Raw genomic sequence first — 20,821 nt, forward strand, 5'->3', positions numbered from 1 at the left:
GCTGCAAATCCCATTGCTCAGCGCCTTCTTCATCCCCTGGGTGTGCCGCTGCTGGGTGCTGGAGCTGGGATGCAGTGAGGGTGTTTTTATACTCCTCTGCCTTAACGAGCTCATTTGCCCAAGGCTGGGGAATAGAGTGCTCTGTGTTTTAGAAACATCAACCTTGGGCTGGTATCCCTGGAGAAGCCAGCATCAGGCAACCCTTCCCCAGCATGGAGACCAGCATCGTATCAGCATCGTGCTCCTCGTCCCCTTTGCAGATGCCCCGTGGGCTTCGTGCTCTGCTCTGTGCAGCTGTGCAGACAGGTTTCCCTGTATCCCAGCACCTATTTTTCTTCCCCTCCTTGGCTGCTGCCACAGAAGCCCAGGCATGCCCGGGCAGCTCCAGCCAGGCCTTTGGTGTGATGCAGGCAGGAGGAAAACTGTATTTATCGTGCTCATCGGTACAGCTAACGAGTGTGTGCACACACACACAGATCCTTTGTGGGGGCATAAAGCCCTGCGTGGTTTGGAGGGGGAAAAGAGCTGAGTGCTGCTCCTTTTAGCACTGGTTTGGTTTCCTGGTTGTGCTGTGAAGCCGCTGGTGTATCCGTGGGGTTTTTGGTCTCTACCTGCTTGGTCTCTCCGTTGCAGAATGAACAAAGGCTCCCACGAGCCCCGAGGAGCCTTGTGGTGAGGGGCACAGACCTGCCTGCGGCTGGGGGCAGCCAGGAGCTGGAAGATGCTTCTACAACCGAAGGTGCTGGTGTCCCACCAAGGTCACCCCCAAGCCCCCGGCTCAGCATCGCCTGTTACCCCGGTGATCTCCCCGCTCTCCCCATCGCCCTGCAGCCCATCAGCCCTCCAGGCAGGACCACGACCTCCAGCGAGGGGCTGGGGGGCGGGGAGGGGGGTAAGGAAGGCTTGTCCGGACCCCAGCCGAACATCGCCCACCCCTTTCCGCCTCCCGGGCTTTCCCCGCCGATCCCCGCGGAGCGGCTCCTCCCGGGGGTGCCGCAGGCGGCATCCCGGTGGCGGAGGCCGCTTTGAGATCCCCCTTTTCCCCTCGGGGTCCCCGCGCTTTGGGGCGGCGGGGCTGTGCCGGAGCTTCCCCCCCCCCCAACCCTCTTCCTCCTCACCCCCCAGACCCCTCCCCACCCCCCCAATCCCGCAGCGCGGGGCGGGGCGCGCCGCCCGCCCGTCCGTCCGTCCGTCCGTCCGCGCCCCCGCAGCGCGGCCGCGGCCGCTCCGCGCCTGGCGGCGGAGGAGGGCGGGGAGGGTGTGTGTAACCAGGGACACGCACACACACACACACACACAGAGACACGCAGGGCGGCCCTGCAGCGCCGCGCCGCTCGCCTTTGCGGCCAAACCCCGGCAACAAAGACACCCCCCCCCTCCCTCCATCACCCACCCACCTCCCGGCTCTGCTGCGCGGCGCTGCCCGGCCCCTCCGCGGGATGTAGCCCGGCCGGGAGCTGCCACCGAGGCACCGCGGGCCCCCCCCCACCCCCCTCCTCCCCGTCCCCAACCCCCCCCCCCCCTTCCCCCGTCCCTCCATGCCCCCGCAGTGAGGCCGGGAGGCGGCGGGCGAGCCGGCGCTGCGTGCTCTGCCGGGGCTGACGGCGCTGCCGGCCACCATGGGGAAATCCAACAGCAAGTTGAAGCCTGAAGTTGTGGAGGAGCTGACCAGGAAAACGTACTGTGAGTGAGCGGGCCTGCTGCGGGGGGGGGCAGCGCTGGGGCTGGGGGTGGGGGGGTGGGAAAGGGGGCTGCGCCGTGGGGATGCTGCCGGAGCGGCCCCGGAGGTCGGTGGAGGGAGGTGGATGGGACCGTTTTGGGGGTTGCTTGGAGTGTCCAGGGCCACCCCGGAGACGCGGTGCCGGGCCCCGGCCTCCTCCTCCTCCTCCTCCTTCCTCCTCCCCCGGCTCGTCCCTGCGTGGGGAGCGGGGAGCTGCGATTCCTGCCGGCATCGGCGCGGCCGGGGCCGTTCCGCGGGGGAGGGCGCAGCTCCGCCGGGCTTTGTTGGGAGAATTCGGCGTTTAGCCTGGGAGGATTGGGGAAAAAATGAACCCACCCAAACCCGCACAGCCAAGGAGAAGGGCCGGGAGCCAGGGGAACGCGCTGTTTTCTTAGGAAAACGTCTCGCCGTGGCCTGTGTCTGAGCCCTCGGTAACTGCGGGGCAAGGGCCGCATCCTGCCCACCCGGAGCAACGCACCGTCCTTTCCCCTGCTCCCAGCATCCTCTCTCCAGGGGCTGCCTGGCCCTGGGGTATCGCTGCCGGGCGGGTACCCAAGGGTGGCCGTGCTCCCCTTGCTGCTCCCTCCGGAGCCAGGCGGGTTCTCCCTAAACCAGGGACCCCGGTGCTGTCTGGGTGGTTTCCAAAGTTTGGGTGGGTGAGTCGGAGGGGTTTTCTTTGTTGTGGTGCTCTGAAGTGAGGAGCCTGGCACTGGAGAGTTGGGGGGTGGGGGGTGTTTCTCTGGGTGTCAGTTTAAGAACCTGGTTTTCCCAGCGAGCGGCTTCCCCATCCAAACCTCTGCTGTAACCTCAGTATACCCGGTGCCTGAGCCATCCATAGGTTTTAGCTAAATCAGTTCGGGGTCTTTTTTTTTTCCCTCTGAGAAGGATGCACAAAGGAAACAAAAGGCTTTGGTGGTTCAAGTTTGCCTCTCCTCTCGCGGGTTGGAGATATCTCCCCCCTTTGCTTCGCCGGAGAGCTGCTAACGGGTAGCAGACCTGTCACTGCTGCAGTCCCACGGCAGCGCTTACCCAAAAAGGCAATAGATTAGGATGCAGCAAGTTCTCCCATATGGAGAAGAGGCGATACTGGTGCATTGCACAACCCTACACGCCGGGTTGCTCTCTCTCTCTCTCTTGCCGTGCCACAGCCGGGGAGGAGGACAGGTTGCAGCCGGCATGTCCGCATAGCCCCAGCCACGAGTGATGGTAGGACAGGCTGGGGTACCCCCGGCTGAGCTTCCCTGAAGTGCTTCAGGGAGATGAAATAGTGGGAACGTGGTGGTGCTGGCTGGGCACGGACCCTGCCTGGGGCTGGGTCCTGGGTTTTGGTGCCCTCACTGCAGCTGTGACCCACGGTGGGTGCGGCTGTGCCGGGCCAGGTATGGTTATTGCTGTGCTGCAGTCCTGCTTGGTTTGCGGGTGCCGTGATGATCCCATCTCCAACGGAGAGGGATCTGGGAAGAGCCAGCCCAGCACAACCAGCCCCGGCGCAGCCTCGTCTGCTGGGTGCTGGGTTTTCCACACCAGGAAGGGGCCATCAGCAGCAGGGTGATGGAGGGGTGTGTGGGCAGCGGTGCCCAGTGTCTTACTGGCAGCCGATGCCCAACACGGCGCAGGTAAAACCATTGTCTGTGGGCACAGGGATGGATGTCTCTCTCTTCTGCTGGGTGAGACCATCAGAGGGTCACTGCCTCTTGAATCGCTTTATTCCCAACTTCCCACTCCTCTCTTGGGTGCCCTTCCCTCTCCACCGCATCCCTTCCAAAAAGGACTGCCATCCTCTGATGGCTCCCACAATGAGTTCCCAGCCTGCCTGGGGTTTTCCCTGCCTGCTCCAGGCCTCTCATTGCCTCTTCCCCAAAGTGCAGCAGCCCCCGGGCAGCCGTGCCGCGGGGCAGCACGTGGCCCGAGCCGGGTGCAGCATCCCAATGTACCCTGCAGCACACAGCTGGTGGTGCGATGCCTGTCAGGGAGAGGTGTCATTCATACCGGACTCTGTTGATCTCTGCTCGTTCCACCCCTCATCTCTGGGCTTAATTACTTTTGCTGAGTGTTTCTGCCCCTTTCCTGCAGCTCTCAAGGCGAGTGTGTGTTCCCTTGCCAGGCAAAGCGCTTCCCAGGGCCCTCCTAGGTGCATCTGAAAGCCTCTGGTTTATCTTCAAGCCCTGGGAGATTGGGAAGATAATCATTCCCTTCTGCATTTTGGGGAGCCCAGGCAGGAGAGGCGCAGGTAGGAGTTGGAGGGTTGTGCTGAGCACAGCGGGAGGGATGGATCCAGACCCCTGTGCTGGGGATAGTGGAGCAGGGGATAGTGGTGCCCACAGATCCATGGTGTACTCAGCAGTTTCAGGGGTGTGCTGGAGGAGGTTTCACCCCACGATGCTGTGGTATTCCAGAGTCTTTCTGGTGGACTGGCCATGACCATCCTTTGAAGAGCATCCTTGATGCGTGGCTGCCCTTCCTGTGTGCCACATTATCGAGCCCTGCCTTGTGTGTGGTGCTGCTGCTGTTACAGCACATCTGGGCAGATGTCTGGGGGATCCTGAAACCTGGCAGCTTGTGAGGGAACCCCTGTTTGTCCAGGGAAGGTTATTGGGGCAGTGTGAGCTGTGGCTGGAGGGTTTCTCCCGCAGTGGGATTTCCTTCCATCGCATCCTCTTCTGTTCATGCCATTTCCAAACACAACAAGGGAAATACCAGGAAGCCCCTTCTTGGCTCTGCAGGATCAGAGTGATGGGGGAACTTGCCTCTCCCAGCCCTGCATGGCTTTTCTGTAGATTTATCCCATCTGGGGGGCTGGAGGGGACCTGCAGCCCGTGTCCTGTCCCTTGGTGCCTTCTCACATCCCGCAGCTGCCCTCCCCTGTCCCCAGCTCCTCTTTCTGGCATTCTTCTGGCCATGCTTTGGTAACACCAACTGTTGGGCAGGTGGGTGGTGGGAGCCACCGGGAGAGGAGCGTGGGACAGTTGATGGGTGCTCACGGGCATGGCAGTCGTGCTGGGGATGCTGCAGGGTTGCCTTTGGGGCCTCCATGATGTGCAAGAACTTTACCAGAGCATTTTCAGGTTGTCCTGGGTCCTGCTGGTAACCAGAGACACAAGACAGGAGCCTGGGAACCTCATCCCTTGGCTCCCCTCCCCACTCTGCTCCTGATGGGCCAGATGTTAATGGCACTTAGGACAGCCAAAAGTGCACAAGGACACCCGAGGGCTTCTTTGAAGTGCCACCTGCCCAAGTCCTGCTGATTTGGACCCATCACCTTGTACCTTCAGCATCTCCAGGGCACCCAAGTGCCTGGGATTCCCTGGCAGTGTCAGTGTCACCCAGCTGTGGGGAGAGGATTTAACCTTCCCTGGGGGCCAGGCTGGTGCCTTACGGGAGTGTGCGGGAGCAGCCAACGCTGAGTGATAATAATAATGAATAATAAATTATGTAATTCTTTCTACTTCCATAGAGCCTTTCATCCCAAAGCTCTCCAAGTGCTTTATAATCATTAATTTATTAATCTTTACTGATGCCTCATCGAGGTAGCTCAGAGATGCAGCTTCGACCTCTGTGTGTTTTGTCCCAGGAGACTTGAAGGAACCTCTGTGCTCCCCAGATCGTGCCTGCCAGCCCTTCTTCAGAGGGGATTCAAGCCTGGACTTAACTCAGGCCAGGTGCTGGTGGCTGCGGTGGGATTTGGGATTGGTCTTAAGAGCCTTGTGGGGCCACGGTCAAAGGCTTCTCTGCTAAGCTGGAGGATTTCAGCAGTCCCAGGGGTCTCGCTGCTCCCTGCCCTGCAGCCTGTGTGAGGCTGTCTGCAGCACACGTGTGTGGTTGTGGGTGGGGAATGTGTGTTGGGGGTGGAAAGAGCTCGTGGAGTCCCGGCAGGAGAAGCAGGGAGAGGGGTGCGGTGCTGAGCATCCCCGTGTTCAGCAGCATTCCCAGGCCAGCCAGGCTGCAGTACCCACAGTTCTTGAAATCATGAAACAGGCTTCAAAATTCGGGTTTGTTTCTGAAGAGTGGGGTGTTTTTAGTCATTTTGAGGTGGATCAGCTTTCGGGGTTCACTTTTCCAAGCTATTTCCCAGGTCTGGAACTGCTGATGGCTGATTTGTTTCCCAAGACCAGCTGCCACAGCCGTGCGACCAGCACCGAGGTGCAGCAGCATTGCTGCCAGGGCCCGGGGTGCAGGCTTGGGGTGGTGGTCCCAGTACTCTGGAGGTCACAGCGATGCTCCAGGAGAGGTGTAGGATCCATGCCAAAACACCACCTGTGGCACTGGGCTGCGGAGTGGGTGCTGGCAGGAGGAAGATGCTCTTTTCCCAGGAGCCGCGTCCCACCCACTGTGATCTATTCTGTGGATTCTAAACTCACTCTGGCATCATCATTTTCTGCTCTTTTACAATAAGCCACAGAATTGGCTCTGTTGCTTGCCAGTAATGCACCGAATTAATGGGCATTAGTTTAAGAGCAAGCTACAAACATATCGATTTGTAGTTACGGGGTACGCGGCGGCGGCTGGAATTCTGCGGGAGAGGAAAGGCCCTTCCCCGATGGCAGCAGCTTTCAGCTGGGAAAAGGGGCTGTTGGTTCCTCCCTGGGTGCTCGGGGTTGCTTTCCCCCCCCCCCCCTCCTCCCTCCTTGGTGTGTGTGTGGGGGGGGAATGATCCTGCTGGGACAGAGGGGCCGGTGGAGCGGAGGTGGCTCCTCGCTGTGGGGTTTATTTTTAGTCTCTGAAATGTTTGGCCCCCGGCGCTGGGTTTCTCTGCCAGGTCTGTTGGTGTTGAAATCCCTCCTGTTGCTTCCTGTGGCACAGAGCTGTCTGGCCACCCGAGCTGTCCAGCCACCCCTTATCCCTCTGTGGCTAATGATGGGGGAAATGCCTAAAGCATCTGAAATGCTGCCTGTGCCTGGCAGCTGCCTGTGCCCACCGCTGCAGCACTGGCCCGGTGCCCCTTGGCTCTGCTCAGCCCTACGAGCTGCCCGCACAGCCGTGGGCAGGGAGCTGGTGGGCAGTATCCCACCCTGGGATGGGTGCTGTGGGACCCGCTCCTGGGAGATGGGCAGCAGGATGCTGAGGTGGGTGCCTGCCCAGTGCGTTGAGCAGGGCTGATGCTGGCCCAGGAGGAGCTCCGAGCACTCTTGGCACATGATATGGGCTGCAGGAGCCCAGAAGGGATGTTTTTTGGAGGGTGGGAGCACCTGAGAGCACCCTGGGAGTGTGCTGGGGAGGGGGGAGCAGAGTGGGTCTGCCTTCCCCTGCCAGACAGGGTGCTGAGGGCAGGATGTGTCAGAGGGATGCTCAGGGTTGGCTGCTCTTTGGGGCTGGTTTTCACTGCAGCCACGTGTAACCCAGAGCTGCAAAGGCAGCAGCAGCTGTGTAGGTTCACTGCCAGCTTGGTAGGGACCTGGGGGCTGCGGTGGTCTGGAGGTGTCCTCAGCCTCTTCCCCGGGGAGATCCCATCCTGCTCCCAGCAATTCTCAGGTCTGAGTATCCTGCAGACCTGGTGCTCTGGGGGTAAATGGATGCCAAGCAAGTTTTGGGGTCTCAGAAGCAAGTTTCGGGGTGTCCTTAGGAGGTGATTACAATGCTGGGAATGGGAAGATGTGACCAGGAGCCCCTTGGGCTCCCTCTGGAGCGGAGGGAGCAGCCGTCCCCACCAGCCACCCTCGTGCTGCTGCTCCAGCATCAGAAGAATCGCATTTCATTTATCCCCTGACATGTTAATGGAGCTGCTTAAGCACCCTCCCGACCTTTGCTGCTGCCGTGGTAATTAAGGTTGTGAAACAAGAAGCTCCCAAGGCATCAAAGGAGGCGGCTGCTCCAGGGAGGAGCCCGCGGCCGCGCTCGCTCTGTTATCGGGGTGACATTTGTGGGGTCGCTTTGTTCCTCCCTCCCTTCTGCAGCCTCCTGGGTCTGTCAGGGAGCGGGAAACGGAGCTGGGGTCTGTGTCCCCCAGTGCTGCCTGCTGAGGGGTGCTCAGCACAGGTTTCACCCTGCACCATTCTCCTGACCTTCCCTTGCCAATAGACTACCATGGCCGAGCCACAGAGACTTCCTCCTCCATCCCAGGTCCTGAGGGGTGTTTCCTCCTCTCCTTGGAGTGGGAACCCCTCCCTGGGCTGGGAATGGCACCTTGGAGCACCCAACCTTGCCGAAATCCCTGTAGCCAAGGGGAGGATTGAGCAGGGGGAACAGGACACAGCTCCCCCCCTGCATAGCCAGGACAGTTGAGGCTGCTCCCGGCAGCGCTGGGGATGCTCTGCTCAGCCATGGGGCATCGCTGCATCAGCTCACAGGGCAGCTGGGATGAAATCCAGCCCGGGACTGGCTTCAGCCACTGACTCCCACTGTTGGGCGTGTTTCTGTCTGGTTCACTAACTCCCAGCCCAAGGCACCGTCCTTTGCCCCCCCTCTGCTGCCGAGAGCGAGTGCTGCTGCTTTTCCCTGAACCCAATTTCCAAAGCCTCACGTTGGGCCCTTCAATATTTAATAAAGTCTAAAAAGGATTTTAACTGCATATTGGCTTTCCTGTTGGTACTGGCCCTGGGGGAGATGAGCACAGAGCTGCTCCTGGGCCTGTTTATCCAGCCAGTGAGTGAGACAGAGCACTGCTGGCAAGAGGAGCATGGGATGCGCGTGCAGGTCTCTCTGTGCACCCCCCTGTATCTCAGCACTAACAGATGACACCAGTAACAGTGTCAGGCTGGTGCTCCCAATGTCTCTGAGGCTCCCAGACCTGCCCATGTCTGTATCTGTCGGGGAAAGAAGCCAGCTGGGGCAAGGGTGGTGGGCGAGATGGGATGGGGACATCCCGGTCCCACAGGTAGGCAGCTGGGCTGGGTTGGTGCTGGTGTGGTGAGAGGCTGCTCCGACATCCTGCCCCAATGACCCTCTACAACATCCCTTTGTGATGGGGTGCTGCAGGGATGGGTACCTGCTTGGTGATGGGTACCCGCTCAGCGATGGGCACCTACAGCCCCGGTGCATGGGTGATGGGAGTGGGGACGGGGCTGAGGTGGGGGTACGTGAGGTTGGGGTGAGCTGCTGTGGGTCATCTCCAGGAGCAAAGGGAGGTGTCACCAGCCATGGTTCTTTCTGTGGGCGGTGGCCCTGGTGCTGCAGATGGGTTTTGCTGGGATCATGTTTGACGCTGCTTCCCAATGCGAGCGTGCGCCGGCACGGGGGCTGACGGAGGGCGGGAGGGCAGCGGCCTTGGTGACCTTGAACCAGGACATGGGGTGTGTGGCTGAACCCCAACATCGGTGAGGTGGAGTCGCCAGGGCCAAGCAACCCTGATTCCTCTGTCGCTGCCGTGCAGCATGTCTTAAAAGCTGACATCATCGAGCGGGGACCCAGGAGAGCCCCGAGGTTCCCCAGGATGGGTGGTGGGCAGCCCTGGGGGAGGTCTGAGCCCATGGTAGCTTGGGTGGGGAGGGGTTCACCCCTTCTTCCGTGCTGCGGGCTCGATGGTGTGTGTGGCTGGGGCGGGCCTCATGCCCACGCTCCAGCTGTCCCCGGGGACCCGCCTGATGCTGGTGATGACCATTGGGGTTACAGCGAGGAGCTGGTGCTGGGGTTGGGTCTGTCTGGCCCAGTTGGGTCCCTGTTTGCAGGGAGCAGGCTCTGCACCATGGAGCCCTGTGGTTGCTCGGTGGGGACTGAGGGCTAACGCTGCAGTGGGGAGAGGGTCGCTCAAGCTGTGATGCTGACCCCGAAATCCATCTCCCAGGGGTGGAAGGAGTGAAATCCCATCGAGCACATGCAGATGCTGCTGAGCCCCGTTGCCCACTCAGCAGGGTGGGATGGGGGAGCTGGTGATCGGTGACTATTTTGGTGGGAAGCAGTTTGCGAGGGGTTTCTGTTCCCACAGCACGTACAGACGTGTTTGGCAGGGGCAGGGGGGGGAGCGTGTGGGGCATGGATTGCAGGGTGTGCAGGGCTCGCCCCGGAGCACCGTGGTATTTCACGCATGAGGGGCCCATGGGCTCATGCATGGGCACCCCGGGGCCTTTCCGCATCAGCACCCGATTGGCGCACACACGAGGGCGCAATTAATTAGGCACACGGGCACCCAGCTGATTGCTGCATTGGTGCCACAGCTCATCCCCACTGGGCTGCACATGAGCACCCTGAAGTTGATGCGTGGGTGCCCAGTTAATCAGGGCGTGTGCCCCCCCCGTGCATGAGTGTCCAGTTAACTTGTGTGTGAGCACCCGGTGTGTTCACACCCCGGATGCACGAGGGTGTTGCCTCCCAATGTACACACGAGCACCCAGTCGGTTCGTGGGGGGTGCCCAGTGCATCCGCATGTGAGCGCTCAGCTAGTCCCTGCACCAGCACCCAGTGAGTTCAGGAGTGCCCAAAACACTCATGCATGAGCACCCAGCTGGTTCCTGCATGGGCACCCCTTCTGTTCACCCCTGTGCACCCCAGTAGCATGTGCACTAGCACCCGGTTAGTTCCCCTAGAAGCACCCAAATGATGTAGGCACAAGTGCCTGGTTACTCCACACGTGAGCACCCGATTTATCCTGGTGTGAGTGCCCATCTGGCTCGGTGCCCATCACACCCCACTGCCTGACACCTGAGCACCCCACTTTGCTCGCATAGGGCACACGCTCAGGTGCCCAGTTCTCACTCCTCTGGGTGCTGTGCTGAGCATCCACGGTGGGTTGAGGCAGCCCCAAACCTGGAGGGGAGCCCCAGTGAGGGGCAATGTGTCCGGTCCTGTGGAGATGAGGGGTGGCCCAGCAGGGACAGGAAGGGGATTGTCCCTCTGTACTCTGTCCCTTGTGAGGCCCCAGTTGCAGCACTGTGTCCAAAGCTGGGGCCCCAGTACAAGAAAGATGTGGGACTGTTGGAGAGGGTTCAGAGGAGCCACGAAGATGCTCAGAGGGCTGGAGCAGCTCCCCTAAGGAGAGAGGCTGAGGGAACTGGGCTGGTTCAGCCTGGAGAAGAGAAGGCTGGGGGGGGACCTCACTGCAGTCTTTCAGTCCCTGAAGGGAGCAGAGGAACAGGAGGGGAATCAGCTTGTTCAAAGGGTAGATAATGGCAGGACAAGGGGGGATGGATTGAAGCTGGAGGAGGGAAGGGTTAGATGAGATATTAGGGGGAAGCTCTTTCCAGAGAGAGTGGTGAGGGGCTGGAACAGGCTGCCCAGAGAGGTGGTGGATGCCCCATCCCTGGGGGTGTTCAAGGCCAGGTTGGATGGGGCCCTGGGCAACCTTGTGTAGCTCCAGGTCTGGAGGTTGGTGGCCCTGCCTGTTGGAACTCTGTGATCCTTGGGGCACACTGTCATTCTATGACTGGGATGCACAGGGGTGTGTGCAGGGACCCCAGGAAGGAGCTTCAGCGAGTCCCCGGGGGAATAAACTCTGCAGGACTGACAGTGCTGCACCTCGGTGGGTGATGCAAGACCAGTGCCTGTGGGTTGGTTGGACACCTGGCAGGGCAGGAATGCTGGGCAGTGGCAGGAACCACTTTGTGCTTGGAAATAATTAACCCTGGTTTCGCTGATACGGTGACAGTGCCCATGGCCCTGCAGGATCAAGGTGCTGTCATGGTGGCTGGAGCGAGGAGGGGTGTGCAGGGCTCAGGGGAGGCTCCCCACAGCCCGCTGTGGGAGGACAGTGCTTGCTGAGCCTTTGGGAGCCCAGGCCCATGCGAGGCCAGCCCTGTGCCGGAGCCTCCTCCCACTCAGGATCCAGCCCTGCGCCAGTGGCTAAACCCCTGTCCTTCTGCAGACAGGAGGGGACAGCTATGGGATGGGACAGCAGCGCTGGAAAAGCCCTATGGGGCTGGAGCATCATCACCTCCTGCATCCCACCATGGGCAGGGGTCCCCAGGGCATTCCGAATCCCCCACTCTCTACTACCCCTCTGTCCACACCGCAGCTGCCCCCCAACGAGCTGCCCCCCGAGCGGGACGATGGATGGGGGCAGTCCTGATTCCCTTCCTCCTCCTCTCCTTGCAGCCTGGCAAACACAAATTAACAGGCTTGAGCACTGATTAACCAGAGCTGCTTCTCGCTGCAGCGGCAGCTGGGTGGTGGGAAGAGAGGGGGCACGCCAAGGGCGGGTGGTGACGGAGCTGTCAGTCCTCGCCCGTGCCGTTGGGGATTGATGGAAAGGGTGGGGGCAGAGGGTTGGGGGTTTTCAGGTGCCTGTAGCTGGGAGGAGGGGGGGCTGGGGGCTGCTTGCAGTCTCCGCTCTGCATGAGATGCGTGGCCAAAACCGAGATGGGAGCAGGAATGGAGTGATGGGCACTGCAGAGGGGCAGCGAGGGCCCGTGGCTGTGCCGTGGCCGTGCCGTAGCCACGCGCAGCAGCTCCTGTGCTGCTCTGTGGGTGACTGGCCGTGCTGCCAGCACCTACTGCCTGCTCCTGCCCACGGCACGAGCCCCGGGCTCAGCGTGTCCCTGCGCTTTGCTGAGAGCAGCAGAAACAAAGATGCCGTTGGCACGAGCTGCCGTGCGGTGTCGTGCGCACGGGGAGGGTGTCTGCGGCATGTAGCCGGGGCTCCCGGCCCAGGGATGCCTCTTCCAGCCTTGCGGTTGGTAACAAATGCTAATCCCCTGCCTTTCTTCACCGCCTTTCATCCCCCAGCATCCCGGGGCAGGCTGCATCCAGCAGCAAGATGCTACACGCCCCTATTTATAGCCATCCCTGCCCGTGGCTGTTCCCTGGGGACCACGCCAGGGCTGCTGTGGGCCATCCCCTTGTCCTTGAGCGTGCAGGGTCACAGCTGGCTGGGGTTTCTGTCGCTGAGGATTGATCCGCATCAGCTCAGCATCGCGCCCTGATCGATGCCGGGGGAGGGAGTTGCGGCGGCTGCTGACACACAGGTGCTTTCTGTGGGCTCGGCTGGGCTCTGCGTGCTGGGGAGATGCAGGGGAGGGGTTGGGGAGAGCAAAGGGGACAGCCCTGCCCCTGCCTGCATCCCCCAGCCCCAGGATGGATGGCCAGGAGAGTGGTTGTGTTCCCAAGGCTTTCCCAGCCCTGGGTCCCTGTGGTGGGGACAGGCATTGGTGTCACCACACGGTATCCATACCCGGTGGGGTTGGATCAGGTGGGAAGCAGCAGCCATGAAGTTGTCCTCAGTGTTGGATCTGGGGGCAGGCACATGCTGAGCCCCAGCTTGCCCAGCTGCAGCGATGCTGGGCTCGGGGCTGTGGTGTTTTCCCACACTGGGAACACTCTGCCCTGGGGAGCAGGGAAGGTTTGGTGGGAGCAGAGGGATGGATGCACCCGGAGATGAGGTGCTCTTCCCTTTCCAAGGGAGGTGGGGCTGTGTTCCCAACCCAGGGCAAACCCTGCAGCCTCCCCTCACACCCGGGACAGGAGGAAGGACAGCAGAGGAGGGATGGGGCTTCACATAGCCCCATTCCAGGGATGTGCATTAACAAATCCCACCACGAGAACCCTGTGCTGGTTTTCGGGTTGGCACCTGAACAGGCCCCGCCGTCGGGAAAGCCTCTCCTGGGAGCATCCACATCCCTGCCGCGGGCACGTGGGGGAGCCAGCTCCATCCCTCCCTCCCCTCCCGCCCCAGCCCGAGCGTGTCATTACCAGCATTTCTCCTGGACTAAAAAAAGCACAGATTTCTTAATTGTTTCCTGCCGGAGTTGAAAGGCAGCTCCTGGGCCTGAAATAGCTCGTTGGGGGAAACACAGCCAGAGAGAGGGAGCAGGAGGAGATGTGCCCAGGGGGGCTGAGCCCCCAGCCCTGAGGGCTGCCTGAATCCTGCAGCTCACCCTCCTCCTCCTCCTCCTCCCACCCACCTTCATCGGCACCTGTGGGTGATGGGGGGCTGCAGAGCTGGTACCAGGGGCATCCCCTGAGTATGCTGGGGTGGGGGAGTGATGCTTATAGGGAATGTGCACAGGGAAGCCTGTTTCAGCATCTCTCTCTTGGGAGGTGCTTTGGGGGATGGGGAATCCTTCAGGACTGACATGACTGTTGTTTTTGCCCGCCCCAGATCTGCTGCTGGAGACAACATGTCCCTCCTGGCTCCCTTCTGCCAGGAGACCTTTGTCCCTCCTCCTGTCTGCTCTCTTCCTTCCAGACAGCCTTGCCAAAACAACCCTCCAAATCCCTCCTGCGGCGCGGCCAAAGCCCCTGGTGTCCTTCAGCCCAGGTCCCGAGCAACCCTGTACCTGCCTCCCTGCTCCTATCTGGCTGCCACCGACTCTGCCATCCTGCAGAGAGGGCACTGCTGCCCTCCCAGCACGGCTGGTCCCAGCACAGCCCTTTGCCAGCTCCCAGGGGAGGTAGGGGGAGCATCCCTGGCCTTTTCCCCATGCCGAGCCCTTCCCCAGGGATCACAGGCTCTGTCCCTAGAGTAGTCCCTGAGCTGGGATGCAGGGACCTCCTGTATGTGTGGGAACAGCCTCAGATGCAGCACTTCCTGCACACAGGGATGCAGGAGCCAGCAGCTGGCTGGCTAGGAGGTGAGGGCCAGCATGCACCCCCCGCAGCCGCCCCACCGCTGCCTGCCAGCCCTCTCCTTCTGCGGCCTGCACCTTCTGCCAGGCACCTTATAAATCCTTCTGATGGAAAATTGCTTTCTTTTATTTGCCATCCGAGGTAATTGGCATCTGTTGATGTGTCTTAGGTCTCTATTTTTATCAGCCGTTTGCACATTGACACATCTCCACTCCGCCTCGTTATCCCCGTGCGGCTCAGACCTGGTGCTGGTTTATTATTATTTGGATGCACGATGCAAAGGAAATGAGTAATGAGGCCGTTCCCCTCACACCCACCTCCTGGCACCAGGCTCCCCACTGCTGTGCTGGCCAGGCACCTCTCCTGCAGCGGGATGGGCACCAGCCACCCCCCCTTCCCTATCCCGTTGGGCTCCCTAGCATCCCGCATCCCATCGGAGCCTTTCCTCTGCTCAGGACATCTGTGACCTCAGCAGCTGTCCCCAAACTGGGGACACTCAGCATCACCAGTGCTCGCCCTTTTCTAGCTTGTCACATTTTAGGGGGGTCTCTGGAGCCTGGTAAAGCTTCCCAGGGTTCTGGGGTGGGTTTGATGAGGATTCTTTGTGTGGTTCAGAGGCAGCTGGTACCTGGGGAGATGCCAGCCCCGGGGCTGTGCCTGCGTCCAGCATGTCGGTGTCAGGGCCAGGCAGGTACCTTCCCTGTACCAGCTCCAGACAGATGTTCTGGCAGATGTTTCCAGGGGTGTTTTCGCTCTTGGGGAGGGGGAAACAGCAGAGCAAGGACAAATCCTCCCCAGGCATGAACCAGCCCGGCCAGAACCTCTTAAACTGATGGTAAAATGCCTTGGTGGGCTCCCCAGTTCTGGAGTGGGAGGTGCCCCATGGTTGTGCCTTGAAGGCAGCTTCTGGTGCGTGGGTGCAGCAGGCAGCGTGGAGCAAGCAAGCCCTGGGGCATCCCCTCCAGGGCTGTGCAGAACACCAGCGTCACCAGCAAAGCACTAAATTCCTTTCTCTTTTCTCTTTTTTCCTCTCTTTTCCCCTGTTTTCTCTTGCAGTTACAGAGAAGGAGGTGCAGCAGTGGTGAGTGTCCGGTGCAGCGGTGGGATGCTCAGGTGTGGGGCATGGGGGAGGGAGCTGGAGGCACTCAGTGACCCCACTGGCCATGCAAAGCCAGGGGTGCAGGATGCTACACCTGTTTTTGGGGTGCAGGTGTTACCTCATAGAAGGGGGGGACCAGAAAATGGGGTGTTCCTGCACGGTGCACAGTCTTGGTGCTCTCCATCCTCTGCCACCCGTGCGGGACATCACACGCTCCCTCTCGCCTCTTCCCTCCCCATACAGGCAGCTGAGGGGTGCAGGGATTTGGGGACCATCCAGCTGGTGTCCCTGGCTGCAGGAGGCCGATGCTGTCCCAGCAGCACTCCCTCACACCATCCCCTCCACCCTGCTCAGCACAACGCCCTAGAAAAGCCCTGGCTCCCCTTTCATCTCCCTATCCCACCAGTCAGGGTGTGCGTTCCTTATCTCTCTGTCTCTCATCCTTCCCCCCCCCCTCCACCAGCACCACCTCCCCCCCACCCCGAATGAGTCATAGCTGCAGCAGCGTGAGAACGATGTCACCAGCACTTCGGTTTGCCACCTCGCCACCCCCTTCCCCTCCTCCCCCAGCCCTCGGCCCCGCTGCAGCGGGTGCCTGACAGATTTGGGCGACACGTTGCGTAACGCTCACGCACCCCGGGCCCCGCGGGGTCCCTGCGCCCCAGGAGCCATCACGCCCCTTCCCCTGTGCCAGCCGGGACCAACTCGTTGGGGTGTTTGATGAGTTTTGGGGGATGCCCTTGGCTGGGCCACCCCGAGGATGCAGTGACCCCGCTGTGCCCCCCCTAACACTCACTGTCCCCCCAGCAGCTTCCCCTGGGGGCTGTGCAGAGGATGCTGTTGCAGGGCCTTGGCTTCCCTGGGTGTGAAGGAGATGCCCCAGCTGATGGGGCTGGGTTTTGGGTGCTTGGGCTCACTGTGCCATTGGGCTTTGGCAGGGCCTGGCACATGCTGGGCAGTGGTTGTATGGTGCCTGTGGCAGTGTGACCGACCACCGGTCCCTCCTCCGTGGTGGTGCAGTGGCTCAGGGGGAGCTTCCCCAGAGCTTCCCTGGAGACTCCCCAGAACTTCACTGGAGCTTCCCCAGAGCTTCCCCAAAGCTTTCCTGGAGCTTCCCTGGAGCTTTTCCAGAGCTTTACTGGCCTCTGTGCCAGAGAGCCAGTGGGATATAGTGGGACCACAGCAGTGATGTAGGGGAAGGGAATCCCTGGCTCTGGGGTGGGCTTTTCCCTTCACAGCTAGTGAGCTGGGTGCATCTGAGGATCCCAGCAAGGGGACCATCCTGTCTCCAGCCCCTGTGCCAGGGCAGAGCCCCATCCTGGCTGCCCAGGGCTCGGGGGGCTGCAGTCAAGGGGGTCCCACCTGGAGCCCACCCAGAGCCCACCCTCTGCCTTTCCCCACAGGTACAAGGGCTTTATCAAGGACTGTCCCAGCGGGCAGCTCGATGCTGCCGGCTTTCAGAAGATCTATAAGCAGTTCTTCCCCTTTGGTGACCCAACCAAATTTGCCACCTTTGTGTTCAATGTCTTCGATGAGAACAAAGTAAGTCTGTGAGCCGGGGGGGGGGGGGCATCATCCGGGGTTGGGGGTCAGGGCTGGACCCATGGTGATGGTGGGATGGGTTCCGTGATGCAGCTGCATCCACTGGGATGCTCACCAGCAGGCTGGGCACGGTGGCCAGGTGGAGATAACCAGATAACCATGCATCCCTCCTCCCTCCCCATCGCCCCTTGGGATGCACCTTCCAAGAGCACCGGGCGCCGGGGACACGTGGGCAGGGAGGGCTTTGCAGGGTGTTTGGGGGGGGGGGCAGCGTCACCCTCACTCCCTCGTTCCCTCCCCCAGGACGGGAGGATCGAGTTTTCGGAGTTCATCCAGGCGCTGTCGGTCACCTCCCGGGGCACGCTGGACGAGAAGCTGAGGTGTAAGTGCTCCCTGGCATGGTGAGGGGTCTGGGGGTGGCACGGGGGCAGCAATGGGGGGGTGGTGTGTGTGTGTGGGGGGGTGTCTGGTGGGGGGTGCTCTGGTCCCAAGCACCTTGGCCTTGCTCTGGCTTGCAGGGGCGTTTAAGCTGTACGACTTGGACAACGACGGGTACATCACGAGGAACGAGATGCTGGACATTGTGGACGCGATTTACCAGATGGTGGTAAGCAGTGGGGGGAGACATAGGGGGGTCAGCAGCCCCTGGGGGTCCTCACGGGGCTGGAGCCCAGCTCTGTGGGCAGGGGAGCTGCAGGGAGGATGCTGAAATGACCTTGAATTTCTTCCCTGGGATATTTTGGTGAGGGGTTGTGGCCATCCCGTCTGGGGATCTGGCCACTGAGGATGCCTGTGGCCCCAGTGCCAACGTGCTGACCCTGTCCTGGGCTGAGGGGAGCAGGGACAGGACACGTGTCCTTCCCTGGGACAGCATCCAGGCAGGGCACCAATCAGAACATGACTGGGTCCCATCCTGCACCGCAGGGAAACACGGTGGAGCTTCCTGAGGAGGAGAACACACCAGAGAAGAGGGTGGATCGGATTTTTGCCATGATGGACAAGGTGAGGATGCTCAAGTGGCTTTTTCCTTGGGGCCAGGGAATTTAGGAGACAGTTATGGGCCCCCTCACCACATCTTAGCTCTTGCAGGTGCCCCCCATGAATACAAGGTCTCAGCTGGCGCTGGGCTCGCTGCAGACCCCCACATCCCTGCGGGGACCCCAAGGTGGCATTGCTCCCTGCGTGGCACCCTTCCCCAGCTCTGCGTGGCTTGGTGGGGAACCTGAGGCTGCAGCAGTGGGGGGATGGAGGAGGCTGTGCAGGACAGCATGGGGGGTGCTGGGGCTGGGGGTGCTCAGCGTCTGGGGGAAGCGGTGCTGCAGCTGGAGTGTCTTGCAGAACGCGGACGGGAAGCTGACGCTGCAGGAGTTCCAGGAGGGCTCCAAGGCCGACCCCTCCATCGTGCAGGCGCTCTCCCTCTACGACGGGCTCGTATAGTCCCGGGGCCGAGCGGCGGTGAGTGGGGTGTGGGGGGGTTGTCTGGGTGGGGGGGCATCCATCTCCCACCAGCCTGATGCCATTCCCACCTTCCCTGGGGGCAAGTGGCTGATTCCCCTCTGCCAAAGCATCAACGCATGAGCATCCCGCTGAAATCCAGCTTGGAGGGGGGATGTTGCCCCCATACCATTGGGTTTCTGCCAGTGCTCCCCCATCCCACAGAGCCCCCCAGGAGTGCAGTTCATGAGGGTGCTGTCTGAGCCACCCAGCTGGCAGGGCTTGGGCTCTCACTGTGGGTGAGGAAGGGAGGCAGCCTGTGTGCTGGGGGCACAGGGGTGCTCCAGAGAGAGGTGATATTAAACACCTTTAGTTACAACTTCATAACGTTACGCCCCAGAGCTGGCATGGTGGGGTGGTCCACAGCATCCCAGGGAAATTGGGCTGAGCATCATGCCCATGGGACCATGCAGAGATGTCTCCTGGGACTGCCTTGGTCATTGCAGTTCAGGCAGTGTCCAAAAATCGGTGATACCAAACGAGCTGGAGTTTTGAGCTTGTAAAAATCTTCATGGTGTTTCCAGCTTTGCCCTTCCAGCTGTGCTGGTGTGACCCGAGGTGGCCGCAGAGCTTTCTGCCCATCTTTCTCAGCTGCTTTCCCCTCTCCTGCAGATGCCTGGGGGAAGATGCTCTCCGTGCCATCCGACCACCACCGCGCGAAAGCTTGCCTGTCCCTCTCGGCCTTCCTTTCTGTTCCGCCAGCAGAGGATGCCCTCGAAGCGCGAGCTCACCCCCCTCTCTGCACTCCGAACCAGCCGCTGCCATCTGCCAACTTCTGCTTTGTCCAAAAACCAAGAATCCAACCCCACCACAGACCCCGGTCTGAGCGGCAGCCAACGCCCGAGACTTCACGGCCGGGGAAGCGGGTTGAGCATCGCCGAAGGCAGAGCTCCCCCCCCCCCACCCCCTCAACAACCCCCCCAACCCTGCCTCCTCTCCCCCCACTTTGCTCCCTCCTTCTCCTACCTTTTCGGATGGGACCGTGGATGCGCCGGTGCCGGCGTGATGCTCTCCCAGGAACCGGCTGGCTGGAGATGGAGCCCAAAGGTACCGGAGGGCACCCCGGGGGTGCTGCCTGCGCGGGGCGGCCGGGGAGCCAAGGCAGCGGCAGCGATTGGGAACACAGTCCTGGCATCACCTGCTGCCAGCCCAGCCCGGCTCACTAGGGATATATATATATTATATTTTATTATTTTAATTTCTTTTTTTGGTGAGACAGTATTGTGCTTTTTTTTTTTGGGGGGGGGGTGTTAATTATTTTTATTTTCCCCTTCTTTCCCCCCCCCCCCCCTTGGTGGAAGAAAGCGAGGGGCTTTGTGGATACCTTTATTTATTGGTTGGAAATGTTGCTGCCGTGTTTAGTCTCCTCTCTGTGTGTGTCCCTGTGTCCGTTGTGTCCGTGTCTGACCATCCTAAGGCGATGATGTGTGAGGTTTACATGCTCGTACACTATTGCGGGGCACCGGGAGCCTGCAATAACAATGAAGCCAAAAATCTGCCTTCCCTCCCTCCTCTTCTTCTCCCACTCCCCTGGATCCCGAGCTCCGTGGGCTGGCTGCTGTTCTAAGGGGCTGCTGTAGCTTCGTTTCCTCTTCCCGTTGACCCATTTTCTGGTCACCTTTCCCTTTGTGAGCTCAGCCCAGGCTCCCAGCAGCCCGAGCCCACTCCATCCTTCAACCAAGCAGGCAAGGAAGCTGCTGGGCATCAGAACATCCTCGTTTCCTTTGGGTTTTTTGCCCTTTTTCCTTCTTTTTCTCGCTGCATGAAGAAGTATTAATGGAGCTGAGAGTTGGGTTTTGCTTTCAAGCCATTTCTTTTGCTGTTCTATTTTCTCCAAGCAATGGGAAGGTCTGGCTGCACCCCAGGAAGGTGGCTCCAGATCAGCCGGAGGGGCTGGGGAGCAGAGGGGATGCCCGTGGGGATGACTGTCCATCCCCTCTCTGCCCCATCCTGGTGGGATGATGGTGCAGCTCCTGCCAAGGGAAGTGTGGGGCTGGGGGATGTTCAGGTTGGAATGTTTCCTTATCCCCTTGCTCCGTGTTTAGGATGCAGGAGGTGTTGCTGTAAGTCAGCCGCTTGCTCCCACTCTGCCTCATGCAGGGGGCAGAGGGATGGGGAAACGCATCTGGAGTCACCCAAGCATGGGGCTTGCAATGCCCCCCACCCCAGCCACAAGCTGGGGGGCCTGTGTGACCCCTCCATCACCCACCAGTACCCTGGGATGTGCCCAGGCAGGGCTTACCCCTCAGCAGGACACACACCATGGGACACCGGTTGGCATCTCCACTGGAGGACAAGCGTTGTGTGGATGCTGCTGCAGCTGTTTCCAGCCACCTTGTGCCCTGCCCTAGGGAAGGAGAGGTTTGCACCTCCTCAGGGCCAGAGTGCAGGATGCCCATGGGACCCCAAATAATGCCAGATGGGTTGCAGACCCCTCTTGCTCTGGCGCTGTTTGTTCCTGGCCCAGCAACACCGATGCTGCTCTCCCTCCAGCCCGGGACATCACCCCATCTGCCAGGCTGATGTGGCATCATCCC

General features: G+C 60.8%; 1 protein-coding gene across 1 annotated transcript; it reads left to right on the forward strand.

Moving 5' to 3' along the window:
- Positions 1–1,619: 1,619 nt before the first annotated feature.
- Positions 1,620–18,237, forward strand: NCS1 (neuronal calcium sensor 1; the record flags this gene model as incomplete). Its single annotated transcript, XM_084272343.1, has 7 exons — positions 1,620–1,683; positions 15,206–15,230; positions 16,652–16,790; positions 17,094–17,172; positions 17,309–17,397; positions 17,715–17,792; positions 18,129–18,237. The coding sequence occupies 7 exons, from the start codon at positions 1,620–1,622 to the stop codon at positions 18,225–18,227; spliced, it is 573 nt and encodes a 190-aa protein (XP_084128469.1). The 3' UTR covers positions 18,228–18,237.
- Positions 18,238–20,821: the final 2,584 nt, after the last annotated feature.

Source organism: Gallinula chloropus, assembly GCF_964237585.1.
Source record: "Gallinula chloropus genome assembly, chromosome: 18".
Lineage (NCBI taxonomy): Eukaryota > Metazoa > Chordata > Aves > Gruiformes > Rallidae > Gallinula > Gallinula chloropus.